This window comes from Eumetopias jubatus, unplaced genomic scaffold (assembly GCF_037043125.1).
Source record: "Eumetopias jubatus isolate StellerSeaLion01/CBP00866 unplaced genomic scaffold, mEumJub1_p1.0 scaffold_1, whole genome shotgun sequence".
NCBI classification, from domain to species: domain Eukaryota; kingdom Metazoa; phylum Chordata; class Mammalia; order Carnivora; family Otariidae; genus Eumetopias; species Eumetopias jubatus.
Window position 1 is genome coordinate 57,532,945 of NW_028274807.1, and position 16,554 is coordinate 57,549,498.

A 16,554-nucleotide genomic window follows, 5' to 3' on the forward strand; every position below is an offset into this window, starting at 1 on the left:
CATATTTTTAGCATGACACCTGGCTAGTATTTATTGTTTACAAGTTTAACGTTGCTTCTAGACCATGTTGCCATGTCTTGTGCATTTTTGTACTCAGATACATAGGCCCTTTAAAAAAGTTATCGGGAAAATTAATTCTAATACTAGTAGACACTCAGTAAATGTAGAGTTGAGCCCATTTCCCCTAGGGATCAAACATTTTTTTTTTAAGATTTTATTTATTTATTTGACAGAGAGAGACACAGCCAGAGCAGGAACACAAGCAGGGGGAGTGGTAGAGGGAGAAGCAGGCCTCCCGCGGAGCAGGGAGCCCAATGCGGGGCTCGATCCCAGGACCCTGGGATCATGACCTGAGCCGAAGGCAGACGCTTAACCGACTGAGCCACCCAGGCGCCCCAAACATTTTTTTCTCTAAAGACTTCCTGTAGATTGCTGGACACTTCTAACCTATTCCTGGGCTGTGGCCCCCACTCTCTGCCACTATATCCTCTCCAGAACCATGAGTTCAATCATTCACTTAAAGCACCCCAACTATTTTGTCACAATGGAAAGAAATCTTTGGGTACAAATGATCTGCAAAGCACAGAAAAAAAAGAGAAAGAAAAAGAAAAGAAAGAAAAGAAAGAAGGAAAAAGAGAAAAGAAAGAAAGAGGAAAGAAAGGGAAAAAAAAGAAAAGGAAAGAAGGTAAATGCACATGTACAGGGCGCCTGGGTGGCTCAGTTGGTTAAGCGACTGCCTTCGGCTCAGGTCATGATCCTGGAGTCCTGGGATCGAGTCCTGCATCGGGCTCCCTGCTCAGCGGGGAGTCTGCTTCTCCCTCTGACCCTCTTCCCTCTTGTGCTCTCTCTCTCTCATTCTCTCTCTCTCAAATAAATAAATAAAATCTTAAAAAAAAATGTACATGTACATCTTCTAGAATTGTTTCTAGCTTTATATAACAAACCAGCCTCTTCCTTAGAGCAATTCCAGCCACAGAGAAAGTAACATGCCTTCTGTTTGGCCCCCTGTTTCCTCAGTTGCAAGTTGGAATTGACCTTACTGTTGCCACCCAAGATGCAACTCAGTGACTTTCAAAATTCTGCTAACAATTTCCCTCTCTAAACTCTTCCCCAAGCCCAGTTCTGGAGCTTTTAGAGCTTCTTCAACTGATGATCTTTTAGAGCTTCTTCAACTGATGATCCCATACAGCATCAAGATCTGCATTAGTCCGTCCTTTCTGTGCCTTTTGCTAAACCCAGTGCTCTACTAAAAGCGGGCTCTCTTACAACCCTCTGTGTCTCAGAGTTCTCTCTCTATGCCTTCAGCTACTGACCACTCTTTTCTCAGGCAAACCACCCACATGTCTACTAAGCGATTACATTTCCACTAGTCCAGGCCTCAGCCAGCAGATTTCTCTCAATACACGTATTATTTAAGGAGTCATTCCCTGCCTAGCTTCCAACCAGTTTTGCACAGAGACAAAGATTACCTTTGCACATACCAGAATTGTTTTATCTAATATGCCGGAGTCAATTGAGCAATTCTCAGGGGAAAGAATTGTCTTTGATTCCTCTCCAGCTCAGTAGTGCCATAATGACGCACTCAAAAAATACTTGCTGAATGAACCAAAAGAACACATTTTGGGGTGTTTTTCTCATGAAAAGTACCCAGAGACTTGCACAACACCAATGAGACCTTACCCCCAAGTGGCTTGCAGGCTAGGAAGGCTGATTGCCCAGCTCTTTGGCAGTTTTAAAAATTTCAGGCCAACCCACAACTAAATTGATTTGTCCTGAGGTCTTGTTTGACCAAATACTCAGTTCCCACTGGTAGCATGTCAGTGGGGCCTGCCAGGTCCTTAACTAAAATAAACAGATGAAACGTTCACAAGCTATCAAAACCTTTCGCTCCATGAGTTTCGGAGGCATTGACACTGAGCTCTGTTTAACTGATAAAACATGCTCCTAGTATCTTTCGATTAAAAATAGCATAAAAAAAAGGTGCATTCTTTGGGTAAGTCAAACTGAGGCACAGCAGTTTCCCACCAGGATGGAAGTTTCTGGATGGAATCTGGGGGGCAGCTGAACAAGTGAATGGTTGCAGCTCTCAGCCCCTCCCTCCCGTCCAGCCAGACAACTGTTACCTCAGGGCAGAGGGAAAGTGGTTTGGCAATCCCGACAGATGGACAGCTGACAGAAGGGACCCTCCCCCAGGCCTCAGGCCCCAGGCCCCAGGCCCGTGCAGCTGCGTGCTGGCCTGATAGACAATCAGCCCTCTCCCCCAGAGGAGGGGAAAGAATTGTGCAGCCAGAAAGAAGCTCACAGCGGGAGGGAGGCGGCGGGCTTGAGTGACACGCGGGAGGGCCGGCTTTTTGGAGGGCTCTTAGCAACGGCCCCCGTTTGACCCTCGTCAGCCGGGAGAAAATCCAATCAGTCAGTGTACCACTCTTCCAGGCGCCATGCAGAATCAGCAACTGAACGTCAAGGCGGCCTGCCTTCCTGCCTGTTAAGGACCTGCCCTCTCCCAGCCCAGGGTCCCCGCCTCTGCAAAGAGCTTCTAGAGAGGGGGAGCCACGACCACCACCCAGCCCCCCGGCTGCCGGAGGTGGAGGGGGGGGGGTTCGGCCTCGACTGTGAGTCCGTGCGCATCATCTCATCTCATCCCATCGATAGGCGGGACCGAGAGGGGCGTTCCGGCCCCCCTGGACCAGCAGGGGCTTTATTCTAGAGTCACTGGCGCGTGGCTGCGCTTTTCTTCCGCGTTGGTAGGTGAAACCCCAGCGGCTTCATTGGCTCCTTGATTTAAACCACGCCCGGCTTTCTGCCCGCTTTGCTGCTGCTGCGGGGCCAGGCCGCCCAGCCTCGCACGTCCCAGCCCCGCTCGCAGGGAGCCCGGGGCCGCTGCTGCCATTGTGTGGATGCGGCGCGTGTCCTCTCTTCTCTTCCAGAGATGGCTAACAGGGGCCCGAGCTACGGCTTAAGCCGAGAGGTGCAGGAAAAGATCGAGCAGAAGTATGACGCGGACCTGGAGAACAAGCTGGTGGACTGGATCATCCTGCAGTGCGCCGAGGACATAGAGCACCCGCCCCCCGGCCGGGCCCATTTTCAGAAATGGTTAATGGACGGGACGGTAAGGCCAGGGCGGTCTTGGTTGCTGGGGCGGCGGGCTGGGAAGCCCTCCAGGGCTTTCTCTTCCAACGCCAGGCTGCGGGAGGAGCTGCGGCTGCCAAGCTCTGTGCCTGGTGGGGTGGGCATAGGCATGCCTTTATTTCTCCAGGTTGAAGATCTGGACTCCCCGCACAATTCCCTAGCTGGCTTCAAGGATTCTCCACCCACCCGAGACATGGCAGCTCCCTCTTAAGTTGTTGCCAAATTAGAAGGTTTTTTGCTTTTTTTCCCCGTGGGAATAGAGATAAGGATTTCCCTTCCATTTCTCCAACCTGTTGGCCCCTCAGCTCTTGCAGGGTTATTCCTTCCCCCCCGGGAATGGGTTAGTTACAAAGTACAACAAAGGAAGGAGTCAGGACGACTAAGCACTTGGCCATCCTTCCCTTCCTTCCCGGAGCCCTGCTGCCTGGGGGTGCTGAATGTCTGTTGAAGGCACGGGTTCTCAAGGAACTGAAGCGAATCCTTATTTGAGAGCTGCTTTTCTGAGTAGAGGCTCTGGTGCGTTTGGGGGTTGGGGACTGCTGATTCGCACCAGCCCATGTTTTCCCCAGGCTGTGATTTACTGTTACGTAACAGCTACTCCCCACTTCTGTTGGGTTGCCCAGGACTTGGGTTACGGGCATCTAGGAGGACGGTACCTGGTTCAGTTCTTTCATACATTGTTGGCACATATGGGATGAATTATTGAAGGCTGATTCTGATCTGCCTTTTGATAGAAGATATAATATTAGATCCTATTATTGGACCTCCCTTCCCTCACTTGAAAGTCTGCAATTACGGCCTCATCACCACACATTGTTCCCTATTTGTAAACATTCTTCCCGCACCCTGACCCCAGAGAAAGGAAGCACAGAGCAAGGAGGGAAGGGGATTCCTAGGCTGCAGGCCCCACTGCAGTGGGGAGCAGCCCTGGGAGTGAGGCCACCTGGGTCTTGGGGATTTGGCGTGGGAACCTGGCTACCCAGCCCGGAGCCAGCGCCTTCCTAGGGCGCAAGACTTGCCTCTGCCCAAACCTGTAAGCTGCGCCCTGTAGGGCCTGGATTCACTTTGCATCCGTGATGGGTAAATACAAAGGGAAACATTGATTTTTATCTCCCCTTTCTCCCTGCAGGTCCTGTGCAAGCTGATAAACAGTTTATACCCACCAGGACAGGAGCCCATTCCCAAGATCTCTGAGTCAAAGATGGCTTTTAAGCAGATGGAGCAAATCTCTCAGTTCCTAAAAGCTGCAGAGATCTACGGCGTCAGGACCACTGACATTTTTCAGACGGTGGATCTATGGGAAGGTAAACAGCCCTCGGGCCTTTGGGACTGCATCCTCCACCCTCTCCACTTTGCCCATCTCTTTGTGAAACCTGCTCGCCATGTTCTTCCCCGGGCCTGTGTGTGCCCCTGGGGGCGGGGGGGGGGGGGAGCTTGTGGGGGGGGCATTATCCACCGTGACCCAGAGGTACTGTTAGCCTACCCCTTTGTGATATTCTATTGAAAAGGGTCTCCTCCTCTGAGGGAACGCACACCCTGAGGACATGGCAGGGACCTCAGCAAACTAGCGTGGAAAACAGAGGCCTCGGCGGAGAGGAAGCTAAAATGGTTACATGGATGTCTTTTATTCCTGCTACCCCCCTCCCACCACGTAACTCTTGCCGAACAAATGGTAGCTACTGGAGGAGAAGGGGGGTGGTAAGCCTGCTTCTGACTCACCAGCGGCAGGGCTTACGGACAAAGCCGCCGGGCGCCGTTGTGTCATTCAATCTGAGAAATCATGAGCACCCCGACCAAAAGGTCTATTTTTGGAGGGCTTGGGGACTCTACCTTCCAGATATGTATTCCGCTCAGAAAGTGGGACACGTGATTTTTTCTTTCACATTTGTGACTTAAGACGTGTTATGAGGCATAAAAATCAAATCCCATTTCTGGACGTATTTAACAATCCAGCATTATTAGGGCAAATGATGTGACTGGAGACACTGCCCAAGAATTTGGGACCCATGGGCATAGGGCCTAGTGTGCCCCTCGAGCCGAAATGTGTGTGTGGCCCTCCGTGCAACTGTTCCATGCGAAGCCGGCCAGGCTCTGGAGATACAGAACGGCTCAAGCGGGCCTCCAGGCCGGCTCTGCAGCCTCATGGTCACTGGCCCTGGCTGTTATCAGTGGTCGAACCAATAGGACACCCAGGGAAGTGGCATTTCCTGTTTCCTTCTCATGCGAGTTATTAAAATCCTAAGACTCCGGTCAGGTTACCTGTGTTTTGCCATTACTGAGAAATTCAGATATCCAGTCCTTCGGGTCAGGCCACAGGACTTCGTGGATACTTACCTCCACATCCTCATGGATGTCACAGCTGAGGCTTGGTTTCTGCTCTTTAGATCAAAACTGGGATGATTTTCCCAGCTAATAAAGATAGCCACTGCTTATGGATAGTTTTCCATTTAGGAGGCATGGTGCAAGGACTTTACTGTGTAATGCCAGTCAATTCTCCTACAATTCTATGAGGTGTTATTAATTTTCCCATTTCATAGAAGACGATGCTGAGGCTTGCCTATAATTACTTGTTACATCGTATGGCCGGTAACTAGCAGCAGAGCCGGGGCTCAAACCTGAACTCTCTGATGCTGGAGAATAGGGCCTCAACTAACGTGCCATGCCACGCTCTGACCAGGAGGCTGTCTCCTTCACCTACACCAGGAGCGGGCTGTTGAGTCCTAACTGTGACTGAGGAGGATGAAGATAAGGAGGAGGAGTCAGGGCTGTGTGGGGCAGAAGGATGGAGCTCCTGCACTGGGGGTTTCTTGTGAATAGAAGGGTGAGCCCCTCCCCAAGTACAGAAAGTAGGAAGAGGAAGAAAGTGGGAGATGGGGACCCCGAGTGTGCTTCCCTGTCTTTACGTGACTGAGGCTATTCTATTTGCCTTTCCACGTTTATCAAAGACCACGCAGGTAAACTTTATATCCTGGAGGTGCTGGCAGTGAAGAGGAGGGGTGGAGGGAGCAATGGTCCCTGATTGACAGAGCAGGGGGACGTCTACACCACCTGCCCCAGCCCTGTATGTTCATACTTCTTAAGGGAAAGGGGGGTCAAGAAGCAGGAGCGAGACTGACTGTGGTAGCCCGAGGTAGGGTAGGGGACAGGCGGGCTCCAGGCCGGGTTAATGCTCCTAGAAAACAGGAAATGAGACAGACACCGAGGAGTCTCATCCCTGGGGTGGGGGTGGGGGGGAAGGAAGTATGAAGCTTGAAAGGAAAAGAAGGGGACTCGCTCCAAGGGTGTTGTGATGGACCTGGTTTAGGTAGCCATGGTTGACAATAGCAAAGTGGATGCTTAGGGGTGTCCAAATGGCCTCCGGTGGCCCCCTCCATGGGAGACTGAACACTGAGGTTCCGGAAGAGTCTTTAGAAGCGTTAGAGGGGATGCTCAGGATCACCGACTGAGGCTCAGGCCGGAGCTGGTTACCGTACAGCAGGGCGAGCGGTGGGATGGCGGGTGGCTTTGGGCAGAGAAGGGAGGGGCCAAGCGGGCCTGGAGCAAGGCCAGGGTGAGACCCGCAGTACAGCAGCAAGGACCGAGGGAGGAGGCTGGGTCCTTTCTGCCAGAGCCTGCTGTCGCTCCTGTTTGGGGAGGAGCAAGCTGGAATCAAAGGGACGCCACCAGGCAGGGTTGGCATGTGTCTGCGTGTACCTGTTTGCATATACAGCTATTGAATTAGCCATTTGCTTAGCTTCCTGCCACATTGTCCCCACTGTGCCTGCTGTGGTTTTCAGTTTATTGCCATTCACTCCGGATTCCACGCACTGTGGGTGTGGAGGCTGTGGCTGCCACTGGTCCAGTCCTCCTCGTCTGGGGACTTCTCTTCCTCCTCTGCAGGCATTTTATGCTCAACAGCTCTCTGCCCCCTGCCCCCCAGCTTCCCTGCTTGGCATCTTCCCAGTAGTGGTCTGTTGCCCATGGGTGCCCAGTGACTCCATGTGGCTCTGATGTTGTGGATGAATAAAGCTGCAGGAGCCCCGGCTTGCCAAGTGCCTTCTCACTTAGGGTTCCATTTTTTAGAGAGGCAGAGGCCCTGGATGGACCCATTGTCCTGAAGCCCCTTTTAGATGCACAGTGAAATGTTTGCAATGGACTTGGGAGCTAGCTACCAGAATAAACGGTTCAGGGCTTTGAAAAGGAACCCAGGGCTAAATGGCCCAGAAAACAACCCAACCACAGGGATATTAGAGACAAAGGTCCCCTGGGAGGAAGCTGGGGCCGAGCAATCCCTCTCAGGGCTGGGGAAGAAATGAGGGCGGAGGGCCGCTTAGAGGACTGGAGAAGTCCTTCTCTTGGATGATGGAAGGTCAATGCCTGGCAGGTTCTGGCTTTGCCATGGGTACCCGGAAGGGGCAGGAGTGGGGCTGTCTCAGCTGTCTGTGACTCAGGAGAGCATACCGGAGGTTCGACATCAGCGTCTTTCCTGTGGAGAGAAAGTGGGAAAGAGAAAAGCGAGGAGCAGGAAAAGGAGGTGTGTGTGTTTGTGTGTGAGAGAGAGACAGAGACAGAGAATGAGAGAGAACACGTGAGAGCTAGGGAATGTGCGGGTCAGAAAGACGCAAAGAAAACTTACCCCGGAAGCTAGTAGAATGCAGATTTCTGGGTCAGAAATTAGACTGCCTAGTTCACACCTCTACTCCACCACCTATCAGTTAACTTTTCTAAGCTTCGGTTTTCTCAACTGGAAAAAGGGGTATTAGTGTCTATTTTATGGGCTTGACATGGGGACGGAATGGGAGGATGGGTCAGAAGTGCTTAGCGTAGTGGCTGGCAATCGTAGAGCGCAATGTATAGTGTGAAAACTACTGTTGTCATTCGCCTGTCCTGCTGTAGGACACACGGATAATGAAGGCGGGAGGAGCAGGCTGGAAAGGCACACATTCTGTCTTGGAACAGGTGGACTTCATGAATGGTTTCATGCAGAAGCCGGTAGGGTTGCCTGGATGACATTTGCCTTCTGTCATGGGTGGTGTCTTCACTGAATCAGCCATTCTCCAGCACAGAGGGACCGCCTTTGCACGCCCCCTTTTTGACTTTTTTCTAGCTCGTGGTCATTACCCTCTTGACGTCTTTCCCTGCAATATGTCACTTTGCCAATTCCAGACCCAGGAGGTCTTGGTTCAGTGGAAGGAGCATGAGTCTGGAGTCAGGTAGATGGTTTAAAACTATTTAGCTACATCCCAGCTTCATGAACTTGTTCAGATGTTTGGCTTCTGAGAGCCTCGGTTTCCTTCTCTATAAATAGGTCTAGTGCCTTCCTCAGAGGGTTCTTGTAGGGACTAAACGTGTACAATGCCTAGCACAATGCCTGGCTAGCAGACTCGTAATAAATGTTGGCTTCTTTCCCCTACCACAAGCCTGCCAGCAACTAACCTTTTGGTTCCTTGGCATCACCACATGGTGAGCAAGCGTTATTAGGCAGGTAGAATTCTAGAATTCCAGAGCGGGCGAGACTCAAAGATCAGTCTAGTCGGATGACTTCTCTCAGTAGTCCTACTGACAGGGATCCTGGACACGTGGTTTCACCCTGCCTCCCTGTTCCCCTTCCGTGATGACTGGGAATTAGGCAGGAGTGTGGTTCCCACTGGGGGTGGAGTACCAGGAAGGTCCAAATATATTCCCCGGGGAGGTGCCGCTGTGTGTGTCACTCCTTAACCGCAAGAGCAAAGAAACATTTCGCCCAACTTGAGAGACATTTTGGGATCTTGTGAGGTACCTGGAGTGACTTGAGTCACCACACATGCCTGCTGCGTGCAGCCTCCTTTCCTGTCAGAGCAACCTCAAGCGCTGCCTGCTCGTGATCGTGGTTGGCAGGTTTTTTCCTCAGCAGCGGTTCCCAGCCTCCAGTGTACAGCAGAATCACCCGGCAGGCTTAGGAAAACACAGCCCCAGAGCTTCTGAGGTGTTAAATCTGGGCTAGGACCCGGGAATGTGCATTTCTTACCAATTCATACATGACACTGCTTTGGCTGGTCTGGGAACCCCACTTTGAGAACCACTGCCCGACAGTGTCTCCAGGAAGGCAAGCAACAAAAATTCATAAAACTCACAGAGCAAGCCCAATCTATTCTCTGACATTTCTCCTTTGACCGTAGCAATAGTTCCTCTACCTTGAGGAGAGAATTGGGGTCATGCCTAAGTTATCACTCAGGGAAAAAAGAAATGGTTCCAGAAAGAGGAAGAAGGTCAGTATTCCAGAAGTAACAAAGATGAGTCAAGACTGATTAAAAAAAAAAAAATGGAAGTAGCTCTGAAGCAAAGAGTTTGGACTATAAACTGTAAAAAACTTTTAGTATTAAAAGTAGAGTGTCCAGTCTGACTTTACCCGCCCAAATGACCTTTCTCTGGTCTTTTTTATTTCCCTTTTACCCTTCCGATTATTTTTTCTTCCCAAAGACATGCACAAGATATCATGAAAGCAACAACAACAACAAAAATTCAAGAGAACAAAATCCCTGTTGAAGTATCCTTATGGTAATAGCACTCAAACTTCATGGGTATTAAGGATTCCTGGTGGTGGGACGCCTGGGTGGCTCAGTTAAACATCCGACCCTTGACCTCAGCTCAGGTCTTGATCTCAGCGTCCTGAGTTCAAGCCCTACATGGGGCTCCACCCTGGGCATGGAGCCTATCTACTTAAAAAAAAAAAAAAAGTCCCGGTTGTGGGGGCAGGGACCTGACAATACAGAACCCTTGGCCCCACCCCCCAGAGGTCATCATTTCATAGTTTGGAGTGCTTGGGAAAACCCTGCTCAGTGATAATGCAGCAAAGAGGGCACACCCAGATGTCAAGACTCTGAGAAAAGGTTTGCCAGGTGAGACAAGGGAAGCTACTGTACTACACCACTGTCTTGTTTCCCACAATTGCAAGTCTAATATCAGCCCCTCCCATAAGAGTCTGGGTCACCTGATCAAAATGCTGAGCTGTTTATGGACATTTGGCACCTCCTATTCCCTGTGTCGCTTCCCATTTTAATGGCCAGTGGTCTCATTTTTAGGTCACCACCAAGGACTCAGCATCTAGAAAATTCCCAGCACTTCCCTCTAGTTGGTACTTCTTTCAGGACCGTTCTTCTTCTTTTTTTTTTCTTGGAAGAAAAGCCTTCAGCAGTGGTTTTCAAGCTGTCTTGCCAAAATATCTAGGGGTAGCTTTCAGGGAGCAAAGAGATTCCATGCTGCCAGGATTCTGAGCTGGCTCCTGACTTGGATCAGAGCCCTTCTAATTATTGACTTTACCATTTGATTTTGGGGAAGATAGCTCTGAAGGGAGGAGTTACTGCTTAAGGAATATTACATAGTAACTTACCATGTGCCAGACATTGCGATGTTTTTAAAAAGTGAAAAACCAAAGTGCTGGAGCAGTGGTGCCTATCCATCTGGCTATATCAGAATCATCCCAGGAGATTCTGGGATTTTTAATTTAAATTAAATTTTTAATTTAAATTAAAAAAATTTAATTTTAATTTTAATTTAAAATTCAGAATCTGAATTTTTAAGATTCTCAGATATTTCTGATGATCAGTCTAGTTTGAGGGTCATCATGTTTCTCAGACTTGCCTAATGGTGTAAATTACCTGGGGAACTTATTAAAAATATGAACTTCCAGGCCTCCCCCCAGGCCTGCTGACTCCGTCTCTCAGGGGAATGATGTCAAAATTCATATATATTTTTTTAAGATTTTTTAATTTATTTTCCAGAGAGAGAGAGACTGAGCTCACAAGCTGGGGAGTAGCAAGCAGAGGGAGAAGAAGGATTCCCGCTGAGCGGGGAGCCCGATGCGGGACTCGATCCCAGAACCCTGGGATCATGACCTGAGCTGAAGGCAGACGATTAACCGACTGAGCCACCAGCCATCCCAAAATTCATATTTTTGAAGAGATCTCCCCCACAGCATCCCATAAATAGTCCAAGAGGCTTGGGAAACCTCATTCTGAAGTGCTGTGCTCTAGGCAGGTGGTAACAAGATTCACAGATGCTCCTTAACCTCACTGCTCCTCTAGACATTGAGTATGTGACCCCCCGTTACAGAAGTCAGCCTCTGCAAATGGCCCCCTCCCTCCAGCAGCATGTGATCTGGAATTCTGAACTGATAAAGAAACAGGAGGCTAGAAAAAGGCCCTCATGCCATTCCATCAATCTGGGAGTCTGTTAGGGACGTCTGTTAGAAAGCTAACTAGACATGATAGGAAAGCAAGCTAGACAAGTTAGAGAGGCAGATTTCTGCTCATAGTGTTACTCAGAATCTTGGCAATGTTGAACTTGATTGGCATGCTGATGGGGGACTCTAGGCCCCAACTCTTCCTCCTGCTTTAACCTCATTTGGGTGGAGGCCTGGAGAAACTATTCCAGACAAAAACTCTCAAAGACTTTATGGCCCTTGGGGTTGGTACCCTTGAACTAATGGGGACCAAGGACCATGACCCAGCTTTGTCCCCCCAGTGCGTTCCCTCCTGCCTGGCACTGAAGCTGCTACTGCCACCCCTTCGGATCATCTCTGATCACCAAGGAACGGGGCACCCCAAACAGCCTGCAATGGGGACCCCTGGGAAATGGTGGCCCTAGTGGACTGTTTGTGGGCTTTGCATTTTGACACCTGAGCTACAGCCAGGCTCTGGTTTACTTGCTGAGGGACTCTGGGCACGCTCATTAATCTCCCTGAATTAGTTTTCCCATCCCTCCACTGCAGGCAGTAATATCAATTCCACTGGGTTGATGTCATGTATAATAAAGTGTCTAGCCTCTAATTTATATCAAATCTGTTGCCTTGGGACCTTTCTTAAAAACTTCTCCAATGTGTTCCGGTCAAAAACAGCCTCCTTCCCTAGCTTCTTCTGCCCCTGATTATGTTGTGGCTCCCTTTCCCACTCTCCAGGATGAGGGTAGGTGGGTTCCTGGCTCTCTTACCCTTGCCCCCAACGTTGTCCCCTCCTTCCTGCCTGGGTCCATGCAGTATGCGCAGCAGCTAGCCACTTCTGAAGGAGGCTGGGTCTGTGTTCTAACAGCCCGCCGCTGTGCCCATGGCTGTGGGTGGTATCTGTGGCTGACTTGCTGGGCACCTCCAGCCCCTGGGCTTACCAGACCCGCTCCTTCCAGCCAGCAGAAACAGACTTCCTGAGTGCTCCTTGTATGAGCAGAGCTGAGTGGTGTATCCAAACCTTCCTAAACCTCCCTGCGCTTCATCATTGTTCTAGGCTCTCTTTAATGGCTCACTACTTAAGAGCAGACCCTCTCCCTTTCTCTTTCCAGAGTGGACCTTCAGAATATCATAACTACAGCTCTATTCCCCCCCCGCCCCCGAAAAAAGGATCACATTACACGGTGACAATTACAGAAAAGCTTTTTATCTATGGAGAGAAGTCATTCTCACAACCACCTCTGGACTTGCTCTTGCATCTCACTATTCCTGGGCCCTCCTCCGCCCATCTGCTGCCCACACACTCTGACCTGCCCTCCCCCCAGCTGCTCCTTGCACCCGGGGACTCTCCTCTGACGTCCCTGCCTCCCGCAGCTGCCTGCCAACCGCACCTGGCCTCAGGACCCCAGAAATCGTCCTGTGGTTCATGGGGTGGAGAAGAAAAGTGAAGGACGGAGGATCTGCTGTCTCTCTCTCTCTCCTCATTGAATAGATGGGCATCCTGAACTGGACTTCCTCTGTGGGCCTTAACGGTTTAGTTGATCAGCGTTCTACCGCGGGCTTGCTTTCCATCTGCCTTTCTCCTGTAATTCTGTATTCCCCAGTGACTGAGCTGCAACAGCCCTGACGGAAAGACCACAGATGGCTCACTCTGTGCAAAGAGGGCCTTTTTTTTTTTTAAGATTGATTTATTTATTTGAGAGTGAAAGCACATATGAATGGAGGGAGGAGCAGAGGTAGAGAATCTCAAGCAGACTCCCTGCTGAGTGCAGAGCCTGAGATCACAACCGAAACCAAGCATCAGGCGCTTCACCGACTGAGCCCCCCAGGTGCCCCCAAAGAGGGCCTTTTAGTATTGGCCTTTAGCTTTCATAGCTTTACACCACCCCCCCACCCCGCTGAACGCCGCTCTCCTTCCTAAACCTGAGCCTTGAGCTTTGCTCTTCCCACTTGTGCCCTGCATGGATCTGGTTCTAAGTCAGGGCAAACGGCACAGGGGCATCCTTTCCCAGTCCAGGGCCTGGCAGTCAGACGCAAGGGAGGAGAGGAGAAGAGATGGGAGGAACAGGCTGACTGGTAGGGTCCAATGGCCTTCTCTGAGGGTTCACGGTCACTGGGCCCCTCAGGTAACAGTGCTCCCCCTCCCACTGTGGAAGGGGCACACCACACACACACCTCTCTCCCACACACACACACGGACACACACCCCACAAACCAGCTATTTTTTATCTCCATTTAGCTCCTTCCAAGCTGCACAGAATAAAGGGCCTCTCATTTGTGTCGCATTGAGCGCTTTCTGTGTTGATTTGCTTTCCTTCATGTGCATGTCTCCAGCCCAGAGAGCCAAGCGAGTACTCAGTTGGATGCACAATGGGTGATTTTAGATCCTTTTAACCCAGAGAAAGTAAAAGAGAGGAGCCAGCTGGGGTTTGGTGCACTTAATCCATCCAAAACAACTTCTTTCTAGTTTCCTACCCCTCCCCCCACTCCTGAGGAAAATCCTCATCTGCAGACCAGCTCACAAGCCTAGCCACAGGATGTCCCCTTGCCACAGCCTCTAGAACCCACTGACACGAGGGCCTCTGCCCAGGGCAGGGATTTACCTGTATCTGAGCGGATAGGTGTTTAGAATGTTTTCTTCATACAGCAACTATGAAAGGATGAGAAACTGGGCAAGTCATATAGAGAGTAAGCAGGTGATTTTTTGGTTCCTTTCTAGGAACTTTTGCTACAGTTATCTTCAGGGCTTTGAGAAGTATTTGCCATCCCTCCGCCTAGGATGGGATCGCCTACAGCCTCCTATCAGAACTTCCTTCCCAGAGGGCCAGCCCCATCCTTCCAGATTCCTCGGCCCTGACACAGGCTTGGCTTTCATTTCTCTGTTGGCTTGCAGGGAAGGACATGGCGGCCGTGCAGAGGACTCTGATGGCTCTCGGCAGTGTTGCGGTCACCAAGGATGACGGCTGTTACAGGGGAGAGCCATCCTGGTTTCACAGGTAAGTAACCCTTCCCGCCTCCCTGTCCCCCTCCCCGCCCCCCCAGCAGAGGAGGATTTTACCAGAGCATCTGAAACCCCAGAGGCCATTTCCACACAAAGCCCTTAGGAGCAAGTGCTGTAGGGGGCTGGGGGGGGGGCACTCCTGGCCCCACAGCTGATTGCTGAGAGCAAACAAAGAGCTATGCTGCCATGAGGCCAGCAGCCCACCCACCCACAGCGAACCTGGTTGAGTGTTCCCTGCTAGATACCTGGACCCTCCAGCTCTGGCCATGCTCCTTCTCTAGAGGCTGAGCGGGACTTGGCTGGCTTTTCTCAGGAAGGTGGCTTGAGGTCTGAACTTGGTTTTATTCTGATCTAAGAAGCCCTAAGTCAACTCATTTATCTATTCTTGCACTCAATGAAGAGAAAATATGTCCTGGTTCATGCCTGTTGTCCCAGTGAATTTATTGATAACGGTCACTTTCACTTCCAAAAGTGGCCTGGTCTGGATAATGTCTTATGTGGTCATGTCAGTAAAGGATTTATTTTGTTATTTGTTGTTGCTGCTGTTTTCATGGGTTGGGGGAAGGAAGGGATCATGAACTCAACCCAAGAGCTCTGTGGGCAATGAAGACAAAAGAGCACTTTGTAGCAGATAATTGACCCTTCATTTCCCTAATCCCTCTTTCTTCTTCTAGCTGTTATAAAAAGGTACCAGTTTAAATGAACCTGGTCCGAAAACTTCCTAGATATTGGCCAGTTGAAACTCTGGTTTTAGTCCCAGCTTTGTTAGTGACATACCATGGTTTATATGACCCACAATAGCAAAATTACTTACTATCTGGCTCTTTACTGCAGCTTGCTGACCTCTGGCAAGGAAGAAAATGTTTCCTCCTTGACTCCTAGGTCCTGTAGCTCTAAAACGGGAACATTAATACTTGGCCCTACACAGGGAAAGGTGGATTGGGATTAATGACCTGCTTTGTAAGAAGGGCTGTTTGTAATTTTCACAAGGGCTTGAGGTAACTCTGAGAGAGTGGGTGATAAGAAAGTTGTCTGAGAGTGAAGTCCTCAGAGAGGACCCACTGATTCTTTCATGGAAATTCTGAAAAATCATCTGGGTTCTAAGGAGTAGAGAGCTCATGTATCATGGAGCAGCCTACTTGGAGTAGGGCTGTAGCTCATGATAGGACCATAGCCCAGGGTAGGAACATAGCCCAGGGTAGGACTATAGATCAGGGTAGGGCCATAGCTTATGATAGGATCATAGCTCAGGGTAGGGCTCATCACGGTAGGGCTATGGCTCAGGGTCAGGCCATAGCTCAGAGTAGGGCCATAGCTCAGGGTAGGATCATAGTTCCTATCAGTACTGTAGCTCAGTACAGGGCCTACTATTCTATTTGATGACCTTGTGTTCTATCTGGTAGCCGCCCCCCCCCCCCCCCGGGAGAGCCATTCTAACTGCATGTCTTGGGAAGGGTTTGAAAACTGTCAGAATGACTTTATTCCCCCTCACTTCCTCTGCCCAGGAAAGCTCAGCAGAATCGGAGAGGATTTTCAGAGGAGCAGCTTCGCCAGGGACAGAACGTCATCGGCCTGCAGATGGGCAGCAACAAGGGGGCCTCCCAGGCGGGCATGACGGGGTACGGGATGCCCAGGCAGATCATGTGACATGCCGCCTCCCGCCTCCCAGGAGAGAGGACGAATGTTCCACACCACGGTCTCTGTGATAAAGAAATAGTTAGTCACCTTCTGACCTTCTCCTCTTTCTCAAAGCCTCCCGTTTCTGGTTTTTGCAAGTGCTGCATTTCCGCTGCGAACCCGCGTTGCCCACTGCTGCCACCTTGCGTTCGTTTAGAACTATGCAAAGACTCCGCCTCCTCTTCCCGAGCTCCTCCTTGGCCCCAAAGTCACGGCCTTTTGTCGGATTATTTATTTATTTATTTGCCAAAAATGCCCCCTCCTCAACGTATTAGAACACACCTAATAAACAAATTAGTCTTGTGGCTTCAAACGTAAACTTCGTTCTTTGTGGCAGGGTCTTGGCTTGCAGGGCTGGCTTTCCATTCGCTCACCAGGCCAGCAGGATGGAATCGAGCCCAAGCTGTAGATGGAGAGATATAGGTGAGCTTCGAGGAAGCCCTAAGAAGGTTGTGTTGTTTATCTTGGCAATGGCAGCAGAAGTGTAGGAATAGTTTTGCCCACTCGGACAGCCTACAGCCATGAATTCAAGAACAAGCTCTTTGATCGATCCCCTGGGTCAAAGTTCTTT

General features: G+C 50.4%; 1 protein-coding gene across 1 annotated transcript; it reads left to right on the forward strand.

Moving 5' to 3' along the window:
• The first annotated feature begins 2,714 nt into the window (after positions 1–2,714).
• Positions 2,715–16,296, forward strand: TAGLN3 (transgelin 3). The gene is made up of 4 exons (XM_028110712.2): positions 2,715–3,109; positions 4,259–4,433; positions 14,199–14,301; positions 15,812–16,296. The coding sequence occupies exons 1-4, from the start codon at positions 2,930–2,932 to the stop codon at positions 15,951–15,953; spliced, it is 600 nt and encodes a 199-aa protein (XP_027966513.1). The 5' UTR covers positions 2,715–2,929; the 3' UTR covers positions 15,954–16,296.
• Positions 16,297–16,554: the final 258 nt, after the last annotated feature.